Raw genomic sequence first — 23,086 nt, 5'->3', positions numbered from 1 at the left:
TTCATGTTCCATGTCATATGTGTGAACAAACACATGGTCTACAAATTTCCTTCTGAATAAAGTAGACAAAGAAACGAAAAATAGTTGGTACCAACAATATGAGTAAAGAATATATGTTTCATGTGAATGAAGTTTAATGTTTTTTTTCTCTGCAATTAGGTACTTAAATGCTTGGTCTTGTCATCCAAAAACTCAATGTTGTCGGAATCAATGGGGTTGTTTGCGGCACCACAAAGAGACGAGTCTTCCTGCTTGATAGATCTTTTAATGTAAAAATATTTAATAAGAAACAAAAGTTAAAAATGCAATATTATAATTAGGTATATGGCAAAATAAAATGCATTAAAAAATAAATAAACCATAAAGAATAATAAATAAAGAAAACAAATAATAATAGGATACTATGATTTGTTATTAAACAAGTGACATTATTTATTATATATAACATTACGACACCGTTTGATAGTTGCTTACTAAGAAAGTGCTGACTGAAAAAGGTCTGTCCGGGTAAGAAATCCTGACTGAGTAAGAAACCATACTGTTTGATTGTATATCTTACTGAATGTATTGACTGATAAAAAATGACCATTTTACCATACTACTTGATTGTACATATGATCACACACTTGAATTCAAACCAAACATATATGAAAAAATGCAATAACAGCAACAAAGGTCCAACGTACATAATATATATTTATCTATAACCAAACTCTCTACCAAGGAGTACAAAAACAAAAATTTTCTATTTGGTGGATTGTTTTCATTGAGCAATCACTTGAAGGAGTATAAAAAACAAAAAAAAATTCAAATAAAAATCAAATTTAACATTAAGGCCACATCAAACTATTATAACCAATCTCTCTACTAAACAGGGGAACAAAAGGCCTTTCCGGATAAAAATTGTGTAGGGGCAAAATTGTCCAAAACAAGAGAATTACCAACTACCTTGTGAAATAAACATCAATTGTAGCCATAACAAACATCAATTGTAGCCACTTCAAACTACCAACATCATATCCTTGCCATTTACATATAATGATATATTCCCAGCACATCCAACAGTTACATCCAGCTATATCAGTTCCACATATGCTTAGAATTAGTCACAGTCCATCAGAAGTGAGACAAATAGTATCTTACTTCCATTATATAGAACCAATTCAATCAACATTTTGAACGATGTAAAAGGTGAAGCTAACAAACATAAAAAAATAACAATTAATATACCTGCCTATTAGCTTACGAGTACCACCACTCCAGTAAAATTTGAGAGATTAGGAGAGAAGTAGCGTAAGGAGAGGAAATTATCCCCAAAAGAAAATCAATGCCTTTTTTTTCTTTCTTCCTTACTCAACCAACAGATACAAAAGAAAAATGAGAACATAGGAACATATGGATTCTGATTTGATTTCAGATGGTTGATTGATGGCAAGAAGATGAGTGGAAGTGATTTCATATGGTTGCGTTCTTATTACTGCTGTTGGAGATATAAACGCAAATAAGAAGGGGAAACATACCTGCAATTAAATTCGAACCAAGTGGAGAGGCAGTCCATCAATCAATCCAGAGAGAAGGAAAGGGTGCAACTACTGGTCAGATGTGATCGATTTTAAGAAAGCAAAGAGGGTGTTGGATCGATTGATTCGGTGAATCCATTACGAACGAGTCGCAAAGGGGTGTTGGATCGATTCTTCCTGCTGGGATACAATACACACGTACACGTATAGAGATACACATACAAGGGCAGAAGTGGAATACGACCTCTTCCTTTCTCAGTCAGCCGATTCCTTGTTGTTTACCAGGTCAGACTTCAATTTCCGAGTCAGAAGGTTTAGCAAACAACTTTAGCTGACCGAGTCAGCCAAAAATGTCTGACTTGACTCGGTCAGACACATATCAAACATGGCCTACCTCTTTATGTGGAAAATACAATAAAAATAGGTTTTTCCACTCTAGATTTTTACATTTTATATGGAATCGTAAGGTTAGAAAGAATGGAATCGTAAGGTTAGAAAGAATGGTGTCATGCATGTTGTATTTCCACGACACTATTTTATATGTCAACTCAACTTTATCTTCCTTTTGCCGTTACAAGTCAAAACTCTTATTTGCTATTACTTCAGTTTTTGGTTTTGTTTTTTATACTTTTTTAATAGAAAAAAGAGTTGTAGTTTTTTGCTTTACAACGACAAATGTGGTTTTTGCATTGAACATTATATTCTCATTTCTAGCAAATTAGAAGTAAAATAAATTCTTTTGAAAAAGCAGAAGGTGTTTGAAATTTGTACGAAAGAGTATGGCTTTTGTCGACTACAAAAACGTTAAAAACAAATTTATAACTTATAATTCTTATTTATAAAACCTTTTCTAAAGAGATAATATTTTATCAATTGTTTAATACAAATTATAATAACATCTTTTGAGATATCTACCAAATTTTTTAAAAACAAAAAATTTTAATTAAAAAAAATGGAAACATAATACTACAGTTTAATATATTTTAGAAAATACCCTTACTAAAAAAAATTAAAAATATAATATTCTAATAAACATGTAATGTTTATATTTCAAAAGAAAACCACAAGAAAATATCTTCCAAACAAAAACCTTTTCCTTCAAATATCAAACAAGCCAGGACTTTGGTCCTACAAGGCTACAACACCCAACAAACCAAGTGCAGCAATCTAACGAATACATGCGTTCAAATCTTGAACCCTATTCTCAATAGATTGCTACATATCCGCTTTCCCTCTTCAAACCTCCACAGATCAATTTAACTCTATCCCTCAACTCTGTACACCCACCAATAAATAATTACCCCACAGTTGAATTCAAGATCCGATAGTATCTTGACTTTCAGTTTCTCACCCATTACTTCAGGAAAACCCAATCAAATACCCAAAACAAAGCCTTCTTCTCTGTGAGTTTAGTTTGTCGATGAAAATTTCAGCTTCCGAAGTTAACCTGATTGGGTTTTCTGTAATTTCATGTGAAAACCAGATTAAGTTTGAAGTCCGGGTGATTTGATTGACCTGAACGTGGTATGAACCGATCTTCTTTTGAATCTACCAGCGCGAATTATGGGGAGATTTCTTGGTGGGTTTGTTTTGCCTGTACTGCTCTTAACAGGTATCTTCTTTCATCCCACTTATGATTTAGAGCTTCAAACCTTGATAATTTCTAACATATATTTTGTTTTTAACCCCAAAATGTCTGTAAATTTTGGTACTTCAGATAGTTTAATGTAGCTTTGAAGTTTGTTTTTTTTATCCAAAGGAAGTAGTTCTTGTCAATTTTGAAGTTGAAAACGATTCAGTTCACTCTTAAATGTTCAATTGTGAACTGCAATGCTATTTGATGATCTTTTTTAGAGCAGGAGCAACGTTCCTAATTATTTTGTAATTTATTGTCTTATACATTTTCATTCTTTATGCTCTTGCAGCCGCTTTACTCAACTGGAGTTTGATCTCTCTTGGAAATTTGCTAGCGGCTCTACTTATTCTTTTCACTCCTCCTAAACGAGGTAAAGAATTTCATCTAGTCTTCTATATTCTCAATTAAACCTTTTAACCTAACAAATATCTCTTTCCTTGTGTATTTTGCAAATCATAATCATTATGTTTTATAGGATTTCAATCCAGAGGGAGACCACTACTATGGATTATCATACTCTTCTCATTTCTTGTAATCCTTTCACAAACAACATTTCTAATCACATGGGCCATTGAGTGCGGAGGCTGCAATGCAGAAGAACCTTGGTGGGCAAAGCTCATAGGATTTATGATGTGAGATTTTGAATCCAATTTTCAGTCATTTATTGTGATTATTATATTATGCAGACTCATGAGGTATGTTTTTGTTTTTTCAGAGTTACAACATGGAGATCACCCATAGTGATTTATCTTTTGATTGTTCAACTACTAGTTGCATTCACTGCTTTTATTGAACTCCATGAAAGCAGATTAGGTTTGTTTATACACGCCTCTTCTTTTTTCGGGGGTTCATCATCAGCTTTTGACCGATTAGGTTAGTAACAACTTTATTTAGCTCTTCAGTTTTAGAACAGTGTTAAATACAAGAAATAACAACATACTTTCATTTCTTTGCTTATTACTTTCCATTACAACATTGTACTTTGAAATATCTTTCTGATTATAGCAATGCCATCCAAATACAAACTTGGGTAGATTTTTTGAAGTACAAAGTCTTGATTGTTAGCATAATAAGATAGTCTAAATATTTCCCTTTTTCTCTAGATTGTTATCAGTTTACAATGATAAGTAATGATTAATATAGCAGCTTAATAAGAAAGAATTAGAAAGTACAATGCTGTAATAGAAAAACTTGAAAGTAAGAATTAGTTGAAAACTTCAACAACTTATGAAGCTTTGATGATATGGAAATGGAAGGTTCACATTTGAAGGTTGCTTTCTGCTTGCTGTTGCCTGCTGTTCAACTGGTTGTTGGAATCAGCAATTCTTCTTGGATTTCTTTGCCCTTTTTTGTTTGTAGTTGTGTGGGTCTTGTGGATTGGTCCTTAACAAGCAACTTTCATGGCCTCTTCAGGTAATCTTAAGGATATTTTGGTAATTTTACATGTTACATTCACATTCCTAGTTGTTGACAGTTTGTTTACATGATGATGAAGGTGGTGGAGATATCTCTGGTTTTATGCGGGGTTAAATATTTTGTTGCTATACACCTATCAACTTCCCCTAGACTTCCCAAACTTCATTGCTACAATAGCTGATTTCATTGGCCTCTACAAAATCTCTACAACCTCTGAGTGGACACAGTTTTGTTCTGCAGCTTCACTAATCATATATTGCTTCATGGTATCGTGTGCCTTTTCTTATTATTATGTAACCTTTTACTTCTGTTATTTCTAAAACTCATGGTTAATTATTCATTCGCTTGTTTTTTTGGTGATTCACAGTTATCTTTTGTCAAACATGATTTGGAAGAAATGGATTCCATCATGTCCACAAGTGAAGGCAACATAACTGAGCATCTTCTGCCCTTAAAGGACTCTTTTTTTGTTCGTGAATCAAGGTAATTAAGGCCCTTTTTTTTGCAAAAGAGGTATTGAATTAGGAGTAAATCACATTTTGGTCCCTGAGTATAGCTGATTTTAGCAATTTTGACCCCTGTTCCAGTTTACTCTGTAATTAAATGTGATGTTATTTGCAGATCTGGTGTAAGACACACAAATCTTTTAGTGAGAGGTGCTGTTTTCCGGACATTCAGTATCAACTTCTTCACCTATGGAGTTCCGGTGCATACCCTTGAACTACACTTATGTGTTAGCTTGAAAGCAGTTATATTTGTTTGGGCTTATTTGTTAAATTTTCAGTGATGAAATTGACAGGTGTCCTTGTTTGCCCTTTCTTTATGGAGCTTCTATTTTGCAAGTGTATGCGCGTTTGGGTTACTTGTATATGTGGGTTACATTATATTTGCTTTCCCATCATTATTCCAATTGCACCGATTAAATGGGCTGCTTCTCATCTTCATTCTCTTATGGGCTGTTAGCACTTATATCTTCAATGTCGCTTTTGCATACCTCAACTTTGAACTTGGAAAGGTAAACAATATTTATTATTCACTTTCTTTCTTTGTTTTTTTTATTTGACTTTAAATTTGGTTAAATAGGATATGGAGATTTGGGAAATGGTGGGATTGTGGCATTATCCGATTCCGGGGTTCTTTATACTTGCTCAGTTTTGTCTTGGGGTTTTGGTTGCCCTTGGGAATCTTGTCAACAATTCTGTTTTTCTTTACATTTCTGATGAGGACCCTGAGGTGTCAAATGGAGATGCAAATCATGAAGGTCAGTAGGTGATTATTTTTGACTTTTTAGGGGTAAACACAAAAATAACCAAAAATGGGAAAGGTAATATCACTAAATGATCTCCTTTCAACTTTTATCACAAAATAACCACTTATTTCGCCAATGGATCTTGCAAAATACCTATTTTTCCAAGAATTAACTTCTTTTTCTTGCAGTTAAAACAAATGAATGCTATTTCTTGCAGTTAAAGAAGAAACAAAAGTGCTGATTGTGGCTACAATTGCTTGGGGACTACGAAAATGCTCACGTGCTATTATGCTGGTGCTCATATTTCTCATTGCAATGAAACCCGGTTTTATCCATGCTATATACAGTATGTTTTAATTTTGATTTTAATCTTTTTATTAATCCAATTTCATTTCAGAACAAGCTCTCTAATATAAAACCCTAATTTATGATCCAGTGATATTCTTTTTCCTTTATCTTTTGAGCCACAACATCAGCAACAAAGTACGCCATGTCTTACTTCTTTTATGCGAGCTTCATTTTGCTTTGTTGTATTCTCTTCAAATAACTCTCGTCTCTCAAGCATTGGAGAAAAGTGGCTCAATAACTATGGAAGTTTTGTCTCAATTAGGTATGTCTAATGGTTCTATTAGACTATTTTTTATTATGTTGCATTTTTTTTTTTTTTTTTTAAATATCTGACCAAATTTGCCACAGGTCTTCGTGAACATGGTAGCTCGTGGGATTTTCTTGAAATAGCTTTGCTTGCATGCTTTTGTGCCATTGATAAACACGGGTATAAAATGCTGTTTTCATTCTCAGCAATTGTACAGCATACACCATATCCTCCTGTTGGGTTCAGTATCTTGAAAGCTGGTTTGAATAAATCAGTTTTGTTGTCTGTTTATGCATCGGGAACAAGAAACAACGATGATACTCCATCTCAAGGTCTTTACTTTTGTCATACATTAGATTTAATCATGTCTTAATGGGTGTTTGGATGTGTGTTCAATTCAAACCGATTATTTAATTCTATTTCCACTTATTCAAGTTGCAATAGTCAGTTTCAAAACACTCATCCCTTACACTTTATCAAGATTTACTAATAGTGAACATTCACCTGTTTTTTTTAATCTTTCTTTCAGAGAGGAAAGTGGCTTCATATCTAAGTGCAATCGGGCAGAAATTTCTATCTTTATACAGGTCATTTGGCACATACATTGCGTTCATAACAATACTCATCACAGTCTACATGGCAAGCCCAAATTTTGTATCATTCGGGTTCATTTTCCTTCTTCTCTTCTGGATTACGGGTCGACAACTTGTTCAGAAAACAAAACGCAGATTATGGTTCCCATTAAAAGCATACGCCATCACCATGTTCATTCTCATCTACAGTTTAAGCATCTTTCCATCTTTCGAGATCTGGGTATCCCAAACCATCGATCTCTACACAATCCTCGGATACAATCCTCAGGCTTCATTGTTGAAAAATGTCTCAGAGCCATTAGCAATCACCATTGTTATGCAACTTTATAGCTATGAGAGAAGACAAAGCAGGTTTCGAACAGTTGAAGATCCGAATCGAATACAGTTTGGTATAATCGGGTTTATCAGAAGGCTTTTGATTTGGCATAGTCAAAAGATTTTATTTGTCGCGATGTTTTACGCTGCTTTATCACCAATAAGCGCGTTTGGGTTCGTGTATCTTCTTGGCATTGTGCTCTGCTCACTTTTACCTAAAGCTTCGCGGGTCCCATCGAAATCGTTTCTGGCATACACGGGGTTTCTTGTTACAATCGAGTATTTGTTTCAAATGTTGGGCAAACGGGTCCATATGTTCCCGGGTCAAAAATATTATGATGTATCCGTTTTTCTTGGGTTGAAAGTGTACGAGCCCGGGTTTTGGGGGGTGGAAGCCGGATTGAGGGCTAAAGTTTTAGTGGTTGCAGCTTGTACGCTTCAATACAATGTCTTTCATTGGCTCGAACTGATGCCTAGCTGGCTCTCGGGTGTCGGTCAATGGGAAGAACCCTGCCCGTTGTTTTTTTCAGAAGAAGACGTGCTGCCCGTTGTCTCGGATGTGTCTGCCCGAAATTTAGAAAAACCCACCATCAAAACGAGTAATTCATGGCCCGGAGATTCGGGTAAAAAAACCGGGATTCAGGAAAGTAGCAGCAAACGGAATCTTCTCGGATATTTTTGGGGGAGTATAAATGAGAACCATAAATGGAATAAAAAACGGGTTCTCGCATTGAGAAAAGAACGATTCGAAATGCAAAAAACTTCATTGAAAGTCTACTTGAAATTCTGGATGGAAAACATGTATATTCTCTTCGGGCTTGAAATCACAATGATCGTGTTGCTTCTTACAAGTTTTGCACTTCTAAACATCGTGTCCATGCTGTACATCGCATCACTTGCTGCATGTGTGCTTTTAGGTCGCCAGCTTATACGCAAAGCATGGCCATTATTTGTCTTTATGTTCGCCACTGTACTTGTACTCGAATACTTCGCCACCTGGCGCAACACCATCCCGGAAACCGCCACGCGCTGCCACGAGTGCTGGCGGAGCTCCGATTTGTACTTCAGCTACTGTCTTGACTGCTGGCTCGGGTTAACCGTGGACGACCCGCGGGTCTTGAGCAGTTACTTTTTGGTGTTCATGTTCGCGTGTTTTAAATTACGGGCGGATCGGTTCGGGAGTTTTTCCGGGTCGTTTACTTATCGACAAATGTTATCGCAAAGGAAAAACGCGTTTGTGTGGCGGGACCTCTCGTTTGAAACAAAGTCAATGTGGACTTTTCTTGACTATCTTCGGTTATACTGTTATTGCCATTTGTTGGATCTTGTTCTCGCGTTGGTTTTAATAACTGGAACACTTGAATACGATATTTTACACCTTGGATATCTTGCGTTCGCGTTGATTTTCTTTCGAATGAGGCTCACGATTTTGAAAAAGAAGAACAAGATCTTTAGATGGTTGCGGATATATAACTTTTTGGTCATCGTGCTTTCGTTGACTTATCAATCGCCATTTATCGGTTCTTTTAACGAAGGAAAATGCGATACCGTTGATTATATTTATGAAGTTATCGGGTTTTATAAGTATGATTACGGGTTCAAAATCACGTCACGTTCCGCATTGGTTGAAATCATAATTTTTATATTGGTGTCTTTGCAATCGTATATGTTTGCTTCTGAAGAATTCGATTATGTTTTCCGGTATTTGGAAGCCGAGCAAATCGGTGCGATTGTACGCGAACAGGAGAAAAAGGCGGCTTGGAAAACCGCACAATTGCAGTACATTCGTGAAGCAGAAGAGAAGAAAAGACAGAGGAATTTGCAAGTTGAAAAGATGAAATCTGAGATGCTTAATTTACAGATTCAGCTTCATAGTACGGAACCACCTCCGGTACCAGCACCTGTGGCGGGTGGTGGTGGTGGTGACGGGTCGCCGCACTGGGAAGGGTTAAGGAGGCGGAGAAGTATTGACCGTGAACATTCCGGTGACCCGATGTTTCCTTTCGAGAGTTTATCGGCGATGCAATCTCCGAGAAAAATATCACTTTCTGAAATCACTGAAGAGGATATTCCGGAAATCGAAAAGAAAAATAAGGGGAAAAAGGAAAGGTCTTTGATTTCTGCTGTACAGTTGATTGGAGACGGTGTTTCGCAGGTGCAATCGATGGGGAATCAGGCGGTTACAAATCTAGCAAACTACTTCAACATTCCTCCTCAAGATTCCGGTTCCGGTTCTGATTCCGATGCTCCAGTTCCGGTTCCGGTTCCGATTATACATGAGGCCGAACACCAAGACGAAGATTACACGGGTTTCGATCGATCGGGTTCTGTGGAATCCGAGAGAAGTAGAATGAGTTCCGAGTCACCGAGCATCCACATCGGTCAAATCTTTCGACATATTTGGGCGCAAATGCGATCAAACAACGATATTGTCTGCTATTGTTGTTTCCTTCTCGTCTATCTTTGGAACTTTAGCTTGCTTTCAATGGTGTATCTTGCAGCTCTGTTTTTGTACGCACTGTGTGTCAATACGGGACCAAGTTACACTTTCTGGGTGGTAATGCTGATGTACACAGAATTCTACATCTTGATTCAATACATGTATCAGATCATCATACAACACTGCGGTTTCACAATCCAATCGGCTTTTCTGACGGAATGGGGTTTTCCGGCGAAAAAAATAACCGCATCTTTTGTAATCAGTTTGTTTCCTCTGTTTCTGGTGTACCTATTCACCCTGATTCAAAGCTCGATAACCGCAAAAGACAGCGGATTGGTTTCATCAACGGAATTCAGCAGTCTTACTACAGGAATCGTAAACCAAAACGAGTTTCTTTCGAGTTCAAATTGGAAAGAAAAGGCTCGAAAGATTGTCCTACCCGCAAAAAACTTGGCAATATTGATAATCAGAAACTGTACTCGATACTGGAAATCTTTAACACAAGAAGCGGAATCGCCACCATACTTTATCCAGTTATCAATGGATGTTTGTTTGCGTCCGGAAGACGGGATTCAACCCGCGAGAATCGAATCGGGTCTAAACCAAGCTCTTAGAATTGTTCATGATGCAAGATGTAAAGAACCCAACCCGGAAACTTGCCCGTGTCCCAGTGTTCTTCAGGTTCAAAGCATCGAAAGGAGTACAGAAGACTCCAACATTGCCATGGCTGTTTTCGAGGTCGTATACGCATCACCACGTGACGAATGCACGTTGACCGAAAGGTACAAGTCGTTGACTCCCGCAGCAGATGTAGCTAAGGAGATAATCGAAGCACAGAATAAAGATATTTTCAAACGGGTCGGGTTTCCATACCCGATACTTTCAGTAATCGGTGGAGGAAAAAGGGAGATCGATCTTTACGCGTATACATTCGGTGCAGATTTAGTCGTTTTCTTCTTGATTGCAATATTCTACCAATCCGTTATCAAAAACAAAAGCGAATTACTCGATGTTTATCAGCTCGAAGACCAGTTCCCAAAAGAGTTTGTGTTCATTTTAATGGCAGTCTTCTTCTTGATCGTGCTTGATCGAATCATCTACCTCTGTTCATTCGCCACTGGAAAAGTGATATTTTACATTTTTAACCTCCTTCTTTTCACCATCTGTGTCACAAACTACGCGTGGAACACGAAGCCATCACAGCAAAATGCAGCGGGGTTTGCCCTTCGTGCGATATTTGTAATGAAAGCGATTTCTCTCGCCTTCCAAGCCATGCAAATCCGATCGGGGGTCCCACATAAAAGCACGTTGTACAGACAATTTTTGACCAGCAGTGTAACCAGGGTTAACTATTTAGGGTACAGACTCTATCGGGCCCTACCATTCCTATACGAGTTAAGATGTGTGCTTGATTGGTCATGCACCACCACAACGTTGACCATGTATGACTGGCTCAAGGTTAGCATATTATCCTGTTCTCTATCTCCCGCCCTTTTTCATCATTTTCCCGCCCTTTTTGGTCTAATAGTCTTTTGTTACCTGTCCTGTGTAGTTGGAGGACATAAATGCAAGCTTGTACCTCGTGAAATGTGACACTGATTTAAACAGGGCGGGTCATAAACAAGGAGACAAGCAAACAAAAGTGACGAAATTCTGCAACGGGATATGCTTATTCTTCATATTAATATGCGTCATCTGGGCTCCTATGCTTGTAAGAAATCCACCATTTTTGTTCGCATTTTATTTCAAAGATTTTGAGATTAATTTTGAGTTTATTTACTTGGCAGATGTATAGCAGCGGGAACCCGACAAACATTGCAAACCCTATCAACGATGCGAGCATTCAATTCGACATAAAAACAGAGGGCGGAAGGATAATGTTATACCAAACGACTCTATGTGCAATCACTCCATGGACGAATGTCAGTTCTTCTGAAAATCTTGACCCTCATGGTTATTTAGAATCATATAATGAGAATGATATTCAAGTGATTTGCTGTCAAGGAGATGCGACAGATCTATGGCTTGTTCCAGAAGTTGTTCAGACAAGATTCAGTCAATCGCTTGCTAAGGGCATGGATATGAAGTTTAATTGGATATTGAATCGAGAAAGGCCTAAAAATAAAGAAGTTGTCATGTTTGGTCAAACTTTAGATCAATCGGATCTTCCCGACCCATCACAAGTTAAACGGGTTCTTGATGGTTTTAGCAACAGTTTTAGGGTAAACAACACGTATCCTAGGTATTTTCGTGTTACGGGTTCTGGGGACGTCAGACCCTTTGACCAGGAGGTATATAATGACGAAACTATCCTTCCTCTTCTTTTAAATAATGACACGTTCAACTACAGTGGAAGGGTATAACTGTAAATGTATTTGCTTAGCTTTGTGAATGGTGATGTTTTGCAGGCGAATGGTGTGGATGGGATGCTTGTTTTGAACCGTGGGGATTCGGAATGGTGGTCTTTTTTTGATATAAGTCTGTTGAATTCAAGTGTGTGTGGGGATTTGATGGGGCCCATGGCGATTGTTGTGTCAGAAGAAACGCCACGTAAGTGTTGTGTCGCGGATTTGTTAGTTTTGTGTGATGAATTAATAACACTGATATTTTGAATTTTTTTTTCTTTTTAAATTACAGAGGGATTTCTTGGAGAGACACTGAGTAAATTCAGTATATGGGGTCTGTATATTACATTTGTGCTTGCAGTTGGTAGATTCATAAGGCTTCAGTGCTCTGATCTCAGAATGAGAATCCCATATGAGAATCTTCCTTCTTGTGACAGGTACTTATTCCCACTCCCACACTTGTGTATTATGGTACATTTATTGGTGTAATGGTAAATGAACCTTTTTGTTGGATGCAGATTGATTGCGATTTGTGAGGATATTTATGCTGCAAGGGCAGAAGGGGAGCTTGGAGTGGAGGAGGTGCTGTATTGGACATTGGTGAAAATATACAGATCACCGCACATGCTGCTAGAGTACACCAGCCTTGACTAGCTTCGTAGAAAGTCAAAGTCAAAGTCAAAGATACAACCATAGTAGGGGAGAAAACTGGCTAACGATACAGATGCTAACATTAGGGTAAGTGTCAAGCTTCAATTTTTTTGTGGGGAAGAGAGTGTATCAATCGATTCATTAATCTTGTAACATTGTTTGTGTATATATGAATTAATAGGGAGATTGCATTGAGTTCTTTATTTGTAAACATATATACATACAAATACAATATAAACACAATTATCTTGTTGTTCATACTTTACTGAAAGGGTATTTTAGACATACACACACATCTTGTATTGTGACACTGGTATTTGTGGCTTGGGAATACGTGTTTGGAGTTGCTCATGGGAATTTGTATAATTCAGTTAGTTAATTATGAGTTGTGGTTACTGTTGTTATACTATCCTTTTAGTTTGCAGAAAATCGCCTAATTATGCTTTTGGTCCTGTAGATTTTAGTTTAACAATTTACACTTTTGGTCCATGTAGTTCTTAATTCTAAAAGGAAATTTATTAATTACATTTCTGGTCCCTGTTGTTTACAATAGATTAACTAACTATTTTTTTTGGCCCCAGTAGTTTTTAATTTAGGAAATTGCACTTTTGGTACCTGTAGTTTTTTAATTCTAAAATTACATAAGGAAATAGTGAGTCAATTACAGTTTTGGTCCTTGTGGCTTTTGCATTTTTCTGCACTTTAGGTCCAAGTTTTGAAATTTTTACATGGATGATCATTATGGTTGGCAAAAATTGTGAGCTTGGTCCTTCACACTATAATCGTCAAGCAAGCATCCTCTCTATAATCATCAAGCATCCTCTGTTAAATTTCTAAAATGACCATTTTAGCCTCGTTTTTATTTTATTTTTTATTTTAGTTTTATTATATAATTAATTATTACTTGTTTTAAACTTTTAATAAATAAGTACTCTTTCCTTTTTCTTTTTCTTTTTTAAATTATTTTTCTATGTATGTAATTCATATCTAAAAATTATGTAAGAAATTTTACATATCAACATTTTGTATTATTTATTTTGTTGAAAATATAGAATTAATAAACATGATACAACATACTGACCGTCACCACTTGTTCACTCGTTCTCATTATGATTGGATTTAAAAATTAAGTCTGACAATCTTCGACATGACCTATGATCCAACACGAAGATAAACGAGTTTGGGTTGAGTTTTTTAACCTATCAACCTGTTTATTAAACGGGTCGTATATGAGTTTGCCAAAAAACATACGGGTTGACTCGCTAACCCGTTTATGATATTAATAAAAAAATTATGTACTTTATAAATATATTAAGTATTATTCTATTAAATATGATCTGATATGTTGTCTTCCTTAAGGTTATTGACCGGTGACCCTTAACATGTTAACCATTTTCACCACGTTTGTCCTAAATAATCTCATAACGACAAAATCGAATAAGCCTTTGCCCTTTAGCCTTATATGCATACGACGGCACATTGATGAACGATTGAATTTATCTATGTTTGTATTAATGTTCTAGGTTTGAACATGTTTGCATAAATGTTTTAAATTTTCATTTGCATGTTTAAGACTTAAGTTTTCTAAAATTGGGATATGTTTGCATCTTTTTAAATTTATGGAATTTATTCATATTTAGTTATTTATTTATGGAATCTGACCCATGAACCCAAATCTAACCGATGAACCCACCAAGCCAACTCTGACCGACGAACCCACGAACCCGAATCTGACCCTCGAATCCGACCCGCTAACCCGTGAACCCGTATAAATAAACGAGTTGATGGGTCGTATATGAGTTTATGTTCCAAACCCGTCAACCCGTGACCTGTATAATTAAATGGGTCGTGTTCGAGTTGGTGTATTTTGATCTGCCAACCCGCCAACCCAAACACGACACGATTGCCAAACCTATTAAAAGTATATAGGGTTTGATTAAGAGTTGACTTTTCAGTCAAATAATGTAATTGAAGGTTGATTGATACTATAGTAATACTAAGAAAATGACAAATGAGTATTTCAAAGATTGACTTTTATAGAAAAGTGACAGTTGTTTTAAGAGATCTTATGTATTTTTGGGTTTAAACAAAACAAAATATTGGACAATATATTATTTGTAACATCCCAAAATCAAGGGTAAAAATTTTATTATTATTATAATTAAAACACTATTGTAACTGTCCAAACGTCGAAAAAACATTTCAAATAAAACAATTATCAAAGTTCATTCCTAAAGATCACATATTACTAACAACACGGGTGTATGCTCTGCGATCGTCCCGAGCTCTTTCATTTGAAAACAGGAGTACCTGAAACATAAATCTGAAAACTGTAAGCACAAAGCTTAGTGAGTTCCCCAAATACCACATACCATACATATCAAACGAACCATACATATCATACATAACCGAAAGCCATGCATATCATTCATATACCATAATCAATAAGAGTGCTATGTGCCAACCATAGTCTTGCCATTATGCCACGAGCCGCCTTGTGGTCTTCCTTGCCAGGCCAGGGGCCACAACCCTGGGTCTTACAAACAAGTGTCAGGAGCCACCTCCTGGTCTTCCATGCAAGTATCACAAAGACAACTAGCATACAATCTACTACTACTTACTAACATTTTCCAGGAGCCGCCTCCTGGTCTTTAATACAAAAATGCTAAGGGTCACCCCCGGGTCTTCCTACCATACACAACCAAATGGGCCGGCATTGGTGCCTTCGAACCATAGAACAATGAGGAGACTCATCTCAAATGCAGAAGCTCACTGAAAGAATTCCCCAGTTGCTGCCCTGACTACACCTACGAACTATCAGATCAAAATAACACTCGATTAGCAATTGGATTCCATCCCAAGGCCCACCAACCATACTTGGGGTAAAATGACCATTTTACCCCTGACCCCAACATGGACCAAAACTGAGGTCTAATTCCAATAAACAAGAAGGCCCAAAACCAAAAGATCCACACAAGCCCACTAATGGCCCAATTTTCCAAATTGGGCCCAATCCCATATGGGCCTTACCCTAAGCCTATATTTTCCTTAAATCCAACTCAGATTACTTCAAGCACCCCCTGGGACAAACTTGGTCAAAGACATAAACCAAAAGACAAGATCCATAATCCATATCGACCCAACTCGCCGAGTTGTCTAATCAACTCGCCGAGTTGACCCACATTAACTCAGAAACGGGGGAAACCAAAACAACTCGCCAAGTTCGCCTAAAACCCAACAACTTAATGCATTAAGCTGCCTTTATTGAATCCAAGAGCTCCAAAGCTCAGATCCCGACCAAAATAAGATCAAGAAGGGTAAAGTTTCCAACTTTACCCCTAGGAACCACCTAAATGGGTCCAAACCTAAACCATAGACTTGAAAGAGTGAGGGCTTAACCATTAACCACTTATTCATCAAACACAATACCCCAAAATGCAGATTGACCCCATAAGGCTAGATGGCCACGTAAAGTTTCCATCTTTACGCTTAAGCATGACAAGAAGGAGATCAAAAGCTCAAAAAAGGCTAAATGAAAGACTTAATGGATGCATGAATCCCTTAAACCCATAAAGTTGGCACCTTTGTGCCAAAAGAGCTTATGAAGATCATAGATCTGAAAGAATAAACACTTGGGACATCTACTTCCCCAACAACCACCTATCCATGGCTAAAAGCATACAATCTAACCCAAGAAGAGATCTAAGAAAATATTAAGCAAGGTTAGAACTTTATACCCGGAGTGTGCTGGAAATGGAGCAGAGAATCAAGATCTGAAAGCTCCTACTTGAACCACCACCTTCCACTAAGATTCTTTTCCTTCAGTGAGCTTCAAACAAGCTCCTAATTGAACTACCACCTTCCACTAAGCTTCTCTTCCTTCAATGAGCTTCAAAAACACCAAAACACGCCCACGATGAGCTCACAACACTCAAGGAGGCCCTACGATTTCGAGATTAGGGTTAGGGGCTATGGAGGCTGGGAATGAGGCTAACACCTGGGACTTAAGATGTTTAAATAGGGTGCAAAACCCTAAAATTAGGCTATGACCCTGATTTGGATATGGAAATGAATGGAATGAAAGACTAGGATGTAGCCTGGAAAGATGTGTAGTGGAAAGAGTGTCGATGGATGATACATATGATGCTTATGTGTGTTGTATGCATGTTGAAAGGAGAGCTGGCAGATCGGCGTTACAACCGAGAACTTTGTTTGTATGAATTGTATATATGGTGGATTATGTGGTATATTGAGGAACTCACTAAGCTTTACGCGTACAGTTGTGGATTAAATGTTTTGCAAGTTGTTTGTGTGAAGAGCTCGATGAGACTGTACACTCGCATCGAAGATTTTGGTTTCCGTTGTATTGAAAATCAACTCTATTAATCTTATGGTTTTCAAATAAATAAATCTCACTTAATGATTCTTAGTAAACAGTTTAAATTTGGTTAATCTAATTTAAATGAAAAATCTCTGTTGTAATTTTAAGGACGTTACAGTTCTTGCCAATCGGATTGCTTCGGTAATTGGATCAATTTTTAATATAAAGCAATCTGATTTTGTAAAGGGTCGTCAAATTCTTGATGAGCCATTAATGGTAAATGAGGTTTAAAAAGAAGAGAAAGACATTGATGGTGTTCAAGATCAATTTTGAAAAGGCTTACGATTCGTTAAATTGGGATTATCCTATGCAAATTTTATAGTTTATGGGTTTCAGTGTTAAACGGACAGAATGGATTCAGGCATGCTTGAGCTTGGCTAAAGCGTCTGTGTTAGTTAATGAGAGACCGTCTCAGGAGTTCTGTATCGAGAGAGGTCTTAGGCAAGGTGACTCGCTCTCTTCGTATTTGTTCATTATTGTTATGGAAGGATTAGATGTGGCCCTTGAAAATGCAAAATATATAGAGCTTTTAAGTGGAGTAGTAGTGGGGTCGGATAATCTTATATTGTCACACCTCTTCTATGTCGATGATGTGTTATTTTTGGGTAAGTGGTCTAAGAGAAATACATAAAACATGATTATGATGCTTAACTATTTTTACCTCGTGTCAGGGTTAAGGATGAACCTTCATAAATCAAATTTGTATGGTGTGGGGGTTCAACCTGAAGAAGTGGTCGAGATGGCAACGATTATTGGTTGTGCCCTGGGTAAGCTTCTATTTATTTATCTAGGGCTTCTAGTGACTGAAGATATGACTCGAGTTCGGTGTTGGTAGAGCATTTTTTATTGATTTAAGAAGAAGCTTTATTCTTGGAAAGTGAAAATGTTAACCATAGAGGGTCAGTTTATGATGCTTTCATCTTTCCTTGGATCATTGGGAATTTATTTCATGTCCTTGTTTTTTATGCCAAATCAAGTAAAAAAGATGTTGGAATCACTTAGGGCTCACTTTTTTGGGTTCTGAAGATAGTTCGCAAGATACATCGGGTAACCTGGGATTTAGTGATTGCTTCAAAGGATCAGGGTGGTGTGGGGATCAGAAGTCTAGAATGTTTTAATTACTCCCTGTTACACAAATGGAGATGGTGGTTTCTTAGAAAACATGATGCACTATGGGTAAAAGTTATAAAAGCTTTTCATGTGAGTTGTTTTTTTCTTGAATTTGGTGTTACTAAACGCGGGGATGGGGTGGGGAATCGTATTTTGAAGTCTTCGTGTGTTGTGCATGAAAAAGGGGTGATTCCTTTTCTACGGCTTTTCAAAAAGTGGGAGACAACGTTACTACATGTTTTTGAAGGATGTGTGGTATCATGGAATCCCTTTGGCCTTTTGGTTTCAAACTCTTTTCCAAGTTGAACAGAACCCTTTTTTTTAGTGGGGGATCGATGTAGTGAAGATCAATGTGTTTGGGATTAGTCTCGTGAGCTTGTTGGTGGATTCAAGACTTCTCAATTTTGTGTGCTCATATATCTTGTAGCGCGATATCGGTTGGGAATGGGTGTTGATAGATGGTGGTGGGACTTGGTTGATGATGGTAAGTTTCCAGTCAAAAGTACTAGAAGGCATGTGGAACAGAGAATGTTAAGAGTAACATGATTTGGAATGTTTACCTTCCTAGGAAGGTTAACATTTTTACATGGTGTTTACTTATGGACCGTCTTCCACTTAGAACGAACCTTCCTACTAGAGATGTTGATGTTACAAGGATTCTGTGTCCGGTTTGCCAGTTGGAGACAGAAAAATTACAACACTTGTCTGGGGATTGTGAGATAGCGGCATGTACTTGGGTTGTTGTTGCTAGGGGCTTTTGCCTTAGCCAGATTCGTTAGCTATTACCAAAATAAAGAAAATGGCGATTCAAGTGGTTATCCAAACGACATGGGGGGTTCTGTGAAGGTATAGGAATGATGTGGTTTTTGGTAACACGTTTTGCCGTAAGGAGCTTATCTATCATTTAGTGGTAGATTATTCGTTTCTTTTGTTTTCTTGTAGAAATAGAAAATCTTATATTTCTTGGGCTGGGTGGTTACAAAACCCTTTACTTTTCATGTAATTTTTTCCCTTTATTCTAGCTTATTACTAGTTCGTTTTTAATAAAATTCAACTATTCGAAAAAAGGATCACATTTAGAGCTCGCTTTATTTATTTAAAATAGATTGATTGGTCTCTTCACTCATTATTTAGAGCTCACTTTACTCCTTGTAATTTGTAATCTCCAGCGTCTCGCTAGTTTAATTATTTACTAGGCGTATTCCCGCGCGTCGCGCAGTAAAACAAATATATGGTTAAAATATGTTGAAATTTATAAGTTTATCTATGTGTTTTGGTCATTTTTATATATAGGCCTATTAAAATTGGAACCTACGACCCTAGAATATTGAAGCCGATCCCCGAACATGTTATGTCGGTTGTTAATATTTCAAAACCACTCCTAAAATTGTCGGTATTGGGGTTCTAATTTTTTATTAGGAAATAAGTTGATTTACTATTACAACATATGAAAAAATAATTAACCATATAAATTATTGATAACGTAAATACAAAGAATTAAAGGAAAGTTAAAATTATAAATAAAAGATGTCTATAATTGATGTCAAAATATTATGTGATAGATTCTAACCATACTAATAATAATTATAAAACCCAAAACGAGTTTTAGCCCTCATATGTTATTAGAAAACATACGTTATAAAACAATTAAACGATTTGTATTTTGTGAGAGTCTCGTGCCACTGTGCTTTCCATTAACATAACATAAAATTAGAGGTGCAAATTGCAATGGCTAAATCTTATTTCACTTTTAATTACCTTACAGTTAAATCATAAACGTCTCGTTTAAAAAGATCATGAATGATTAAACGATTTATAATAAAATAATAGCCTGTAATGATATATCAACAACTCAAATTTATCATTTTTATGGAATATAACAAAATCAATTTTAATAAGCTTTATCAACTACATAATTGTCAACCATTTCCATGGAAGCGATTGCGAACATCCAACACAACATGAAGACTTGTAAAATTAAACGATGACATGCAATCTATTACATCATCCTAGAAATTACACCCAATGAATCTTGTTAGAAGTCTAGTTATATAATTTGAAGTGAAATGAACATTAACCTGCACGATCTTGCAAACTCCATTATCTATTCTTGTTTTGTATTGTTGTGAAGTAGTGTTTTTTGCTCATGTGAATCTGGAGGCAATGAATAGAGCATCTTCATATATAATATTTTTCATTCCAACCAAAATCATAATTATATAATATAAATTTGGATAATAAGAAAGAAGAAAATGAAACAATATTTCTTACCATAAACTTTCATATTTTCTTCTCATCATCATCTTCATTTTTCTTATTAATTACGATCTCCATCAAAAATCTTTTTGTATGGAGTTTCTAATCTACCTATCAACCACTCACACAACTCTTTAAATCATTCTAATAATAATCTACCATTGTGTGTGTGTGTATATATATATATATATATATATATATATATATATATATATATATATATATATATATATATATGTCTCAATTTTAAATAATTGGTGTCATAAGAACCATTAAGTATAATAAGTTAAAAAAAAAACTATTGAGTGGTAGGTATTAATTAGATGCTAATGAAAAGTTATGTAGGTTTAAATAGATTTTATGAAATCCCTATTCTAATAAAAGAAAAGGTTGATTCTCCTTTTGTTATGTGTCACCTTATTAGACCTCATAATTAATGTCATGCCACATGTCAATCTAGTGATTCTTAATTTCAATTGTCAAAATTTAAATGGGGAAAATAACACATATGCCATATAAACTTTCTAGGGTTTACCTTTTTAGTCCTAAACTATTTTAGTGGTTCTATGAGGGAGCCAATTCACGGGCAACCTGTGTTTTTGGTCCCCTTTACTTGTTGTAGTCGGTTTACAGACAAAACTTGCCACATCACCGATGACATAGAAATGGAGATCGACGATAAGAACAACTGTAAACCTAATGCCACCAATTCACCTCCACAACCAAATCACACCAGTTGAATCTTCGATTCCATAAATCCCAACCGCAATCACACCTCCAATCGCTCAAATCCCAATACTCCCTCCTTCGACTCCCTCAATCCCACGTCCGCTTGCCCTTCTTCCCTCTATTCGTCCACCAAATGGCGACACTGCAAAGACTATAAACGAAAACGTTGATTCCGACGAAGATGGTGACGAATCAGGCTCTGAATACGAAACCTCAGAAGATAGCAGGTTGTTTAGAGAGAAATAGGAGACTAAGGCAGTTAGGTGAACCAGTGAAACTATTCGGTGAAAGAGAAAAGGAGAGGAGAGATAGGTTGAGGATGATAATGGCGAAGTTAGATTCAGAAGGCCAGTTGGAAACACCGATGAAGATTTTGGAGGAAGAAGAAGTAGTTGTGAATGCAGCAGGAATGGATGATGGAGGTCGAAGGAGAGGCGTTTCAATATCCATTTTATACAGAAGGGTTTAGGGCTTTATTGAAGGCACTATATGAAATTACAGAGGATTCAGTGATGAATGCTGCAATTAGCCCAAAACATCTCAAATCTCCTTCAAGTTTGTTTGTTATATAAATATTGTGGTGTTTATCTTGACACCTACGTGATAGTCTTGAAAATTTCTCCAAATTAATGAACTCAATCGGAGCAGAATTGGTGATATGGCAAAGTTTGGTCAACAAATTGGGGAAATTCAAAGGAAATTGGTCAACAAATGTTAATGTGGCAAAGTAGTAACCGGATGACTCCTTCACTTTGGCCAAAAGGACGTAATCGACCGGAAAAAAAACGACTTTGTTCCCTCATAAAGCCACCAAAATAATTTAGGGACTAAATAGGTCAACCCTAGAAAATTCGTAGGGCATTTGTGTCATTTTCCCAAATTTAAATTTCTCACTCTAATTATAATAAATTAAATAACATTAAAATAAAAATAAAAATAAAATTAATCCAGATTATAAGGTCACGTATTTATTTAAATCAACGACTATAATTATATATAACTAAAAAATATCTCTTAATTAATAATTTATTTAAAATAATTAATTAATAATTTTGAGTTTTTACTATGAAAGTTTAATTAATTTTGTAACTGTGGTTTCCACGGGTTATAAACTAGTCATTATTATAAAGAAATACGAAAATACATGAAAGTTTCAAATGATTGTGGTGATAGAAAAAATGTTATTCTTTATAAGTATAATATGATATGATTTATTTATTGAATCCTGCCGTTCAATTTTTTTTTTTTAAGTCTTACTCTGTATTTTTGTGATATACGTCTGGTAGTTTAGGAGATATAATGGTTATATCAAAGATGTTGACAGAGTTTCCACACTCGAGCTTTGGAGATCATTGTTGTGTGCTTATAGCATGTTGTAGCTTTGACTACGATTGAGATTTGGGATTTCCACTCCATTATAGGCTTGCAAATTGCGATCCTTATTTATGTTGATGTTCATCTTTGATTTTCAGGGTATTTTATTTATGACTTGGTACCTTTATTTTAATCTGAAGGGTATTTTAAACATGTTTTTTATGGTTTAAACCGACAAGCCAAGCCAAGCCAAGCTAAACCAAACCAAAACTAGCTAATGCGCCCACTTTAGTTTGGCTGAAATTTGTTAACCAAATAGATTGTTCGATATTTAAAAGATGAAATTTTGATATATGTTCAATGAAAAAAGAGTAAAAGTAAAATGAATTTACGCTTGCTACATTGGAAATGGACAATAACCAGTTAAGCTTTCTAAGGGGTAAGGAGGTCATTCAAGTCTTCTTTTACACATTGCACATGAGAGATTGAGAGTGAATCCTTACCCACATCATGTAGCAAAAAAAAAAAAAAATCGA

At 36.2% G+C, this 23,086-nt stretch overlaps 1 protein-coding gene across 2 annotated transcripts; it reads left to right on the top strand.

Moving 5' to 3' along the window:
- The first annotated feature begins 2,665 nt into the window (after positions 1-2,665).
- Positions 2,666-13,053, top strand: LOC145130622 (piezo-type mechanosensitive ion channel homolog). 2 transcript variants are annotated; one of them, XM_079065397.1, is made up of 19 exons: positions 2,666-3,132; positions 3,446-3,526; positions 3,632-3,788; positions 3,872-4,029; positions 4,413-4,569; positions 4,652-4,838; positions 4,940-5,055; positions 5,194-5,278; positions 5,372-5,587; positions 5,656-5,833; positions 6,039-6,167; positions 6,258-6,431; positions 6,518-6,748; positions 6,946-11,222; positions 11,317-11,475; positions 11,552-12,055; positions 12,173-12,314; positions 12,402-12,546; positions 12,628-13,053. In XM_079065397.1, exons 1-19 carry the CDS (start codon positions 3,084-3,086, stop codon positions 12,761-12,763), a joined length of 7,281 nt encoding a protein of 2,426 aa, XP_078921523.1. In that variant the 5' UTR covers positions 2,666-3,083; the 3' UTR covers positions 12,764-13,053. The 2 variants fall into 2 exon arrangements, with proteins under 2 accessions (XP_078921523.1, XP_078921524.1); XM_079065398.1 differs by lacking the exons at positions 12,173-12,314; positions 12,402-12,546; positions 12,628-13,053 and having other exon boundaries at positions 11,552-11,686; positions 11,781-11,990.
- Positions 13,054-23,086: the final 10,033 nt, after the last annotated feature.

The sequence above is a fragment of the Lactuca virosa genome, chromosome 8 (genome assembly GCF_052849685.1).
Source record: "Lactuca virosa cultivar CGN04683 chromosome 8, Lactuca_virosa_CGN04683_v6, whole genome shotgun sequence".
NCBI lineage: Eukaryota > Viridiplantae > Streptophyta > Magnoliopsida > Asterales > Asteraceae > Lactuca > Lactuca virosa.
The sequence above is the reverse complement of the archived record's forward strand: the minus strand, read 5'-3'. Positions and strand labels throughout refer to the sequence as shown.

Bases quoted from the DNA above. Each gene is read 5' to 3' on its own strand.
- LOC145130622 (XM_079065397.1), top strand. From the start codon at position 3,084: ATGGGGAGATTTCTTGGTGGGTTTGTTTTGCCTGTACTGCTCTTAACA. The intron at 5,056-5,193 runs GTAATTAAGGCC...TGTTATTTGCAG, and splicing joins TTTTTTGTTCGTGAATCAAG to ATCTGGTGTAAGACACACAA. The intron at 11,223-11,316 runs GTTAGCATATTA...TGTCCTGTGTAG, and splicing joins CCATGTATGACTGGCTCAAG to TTGGAGGACATAAATGCAAG.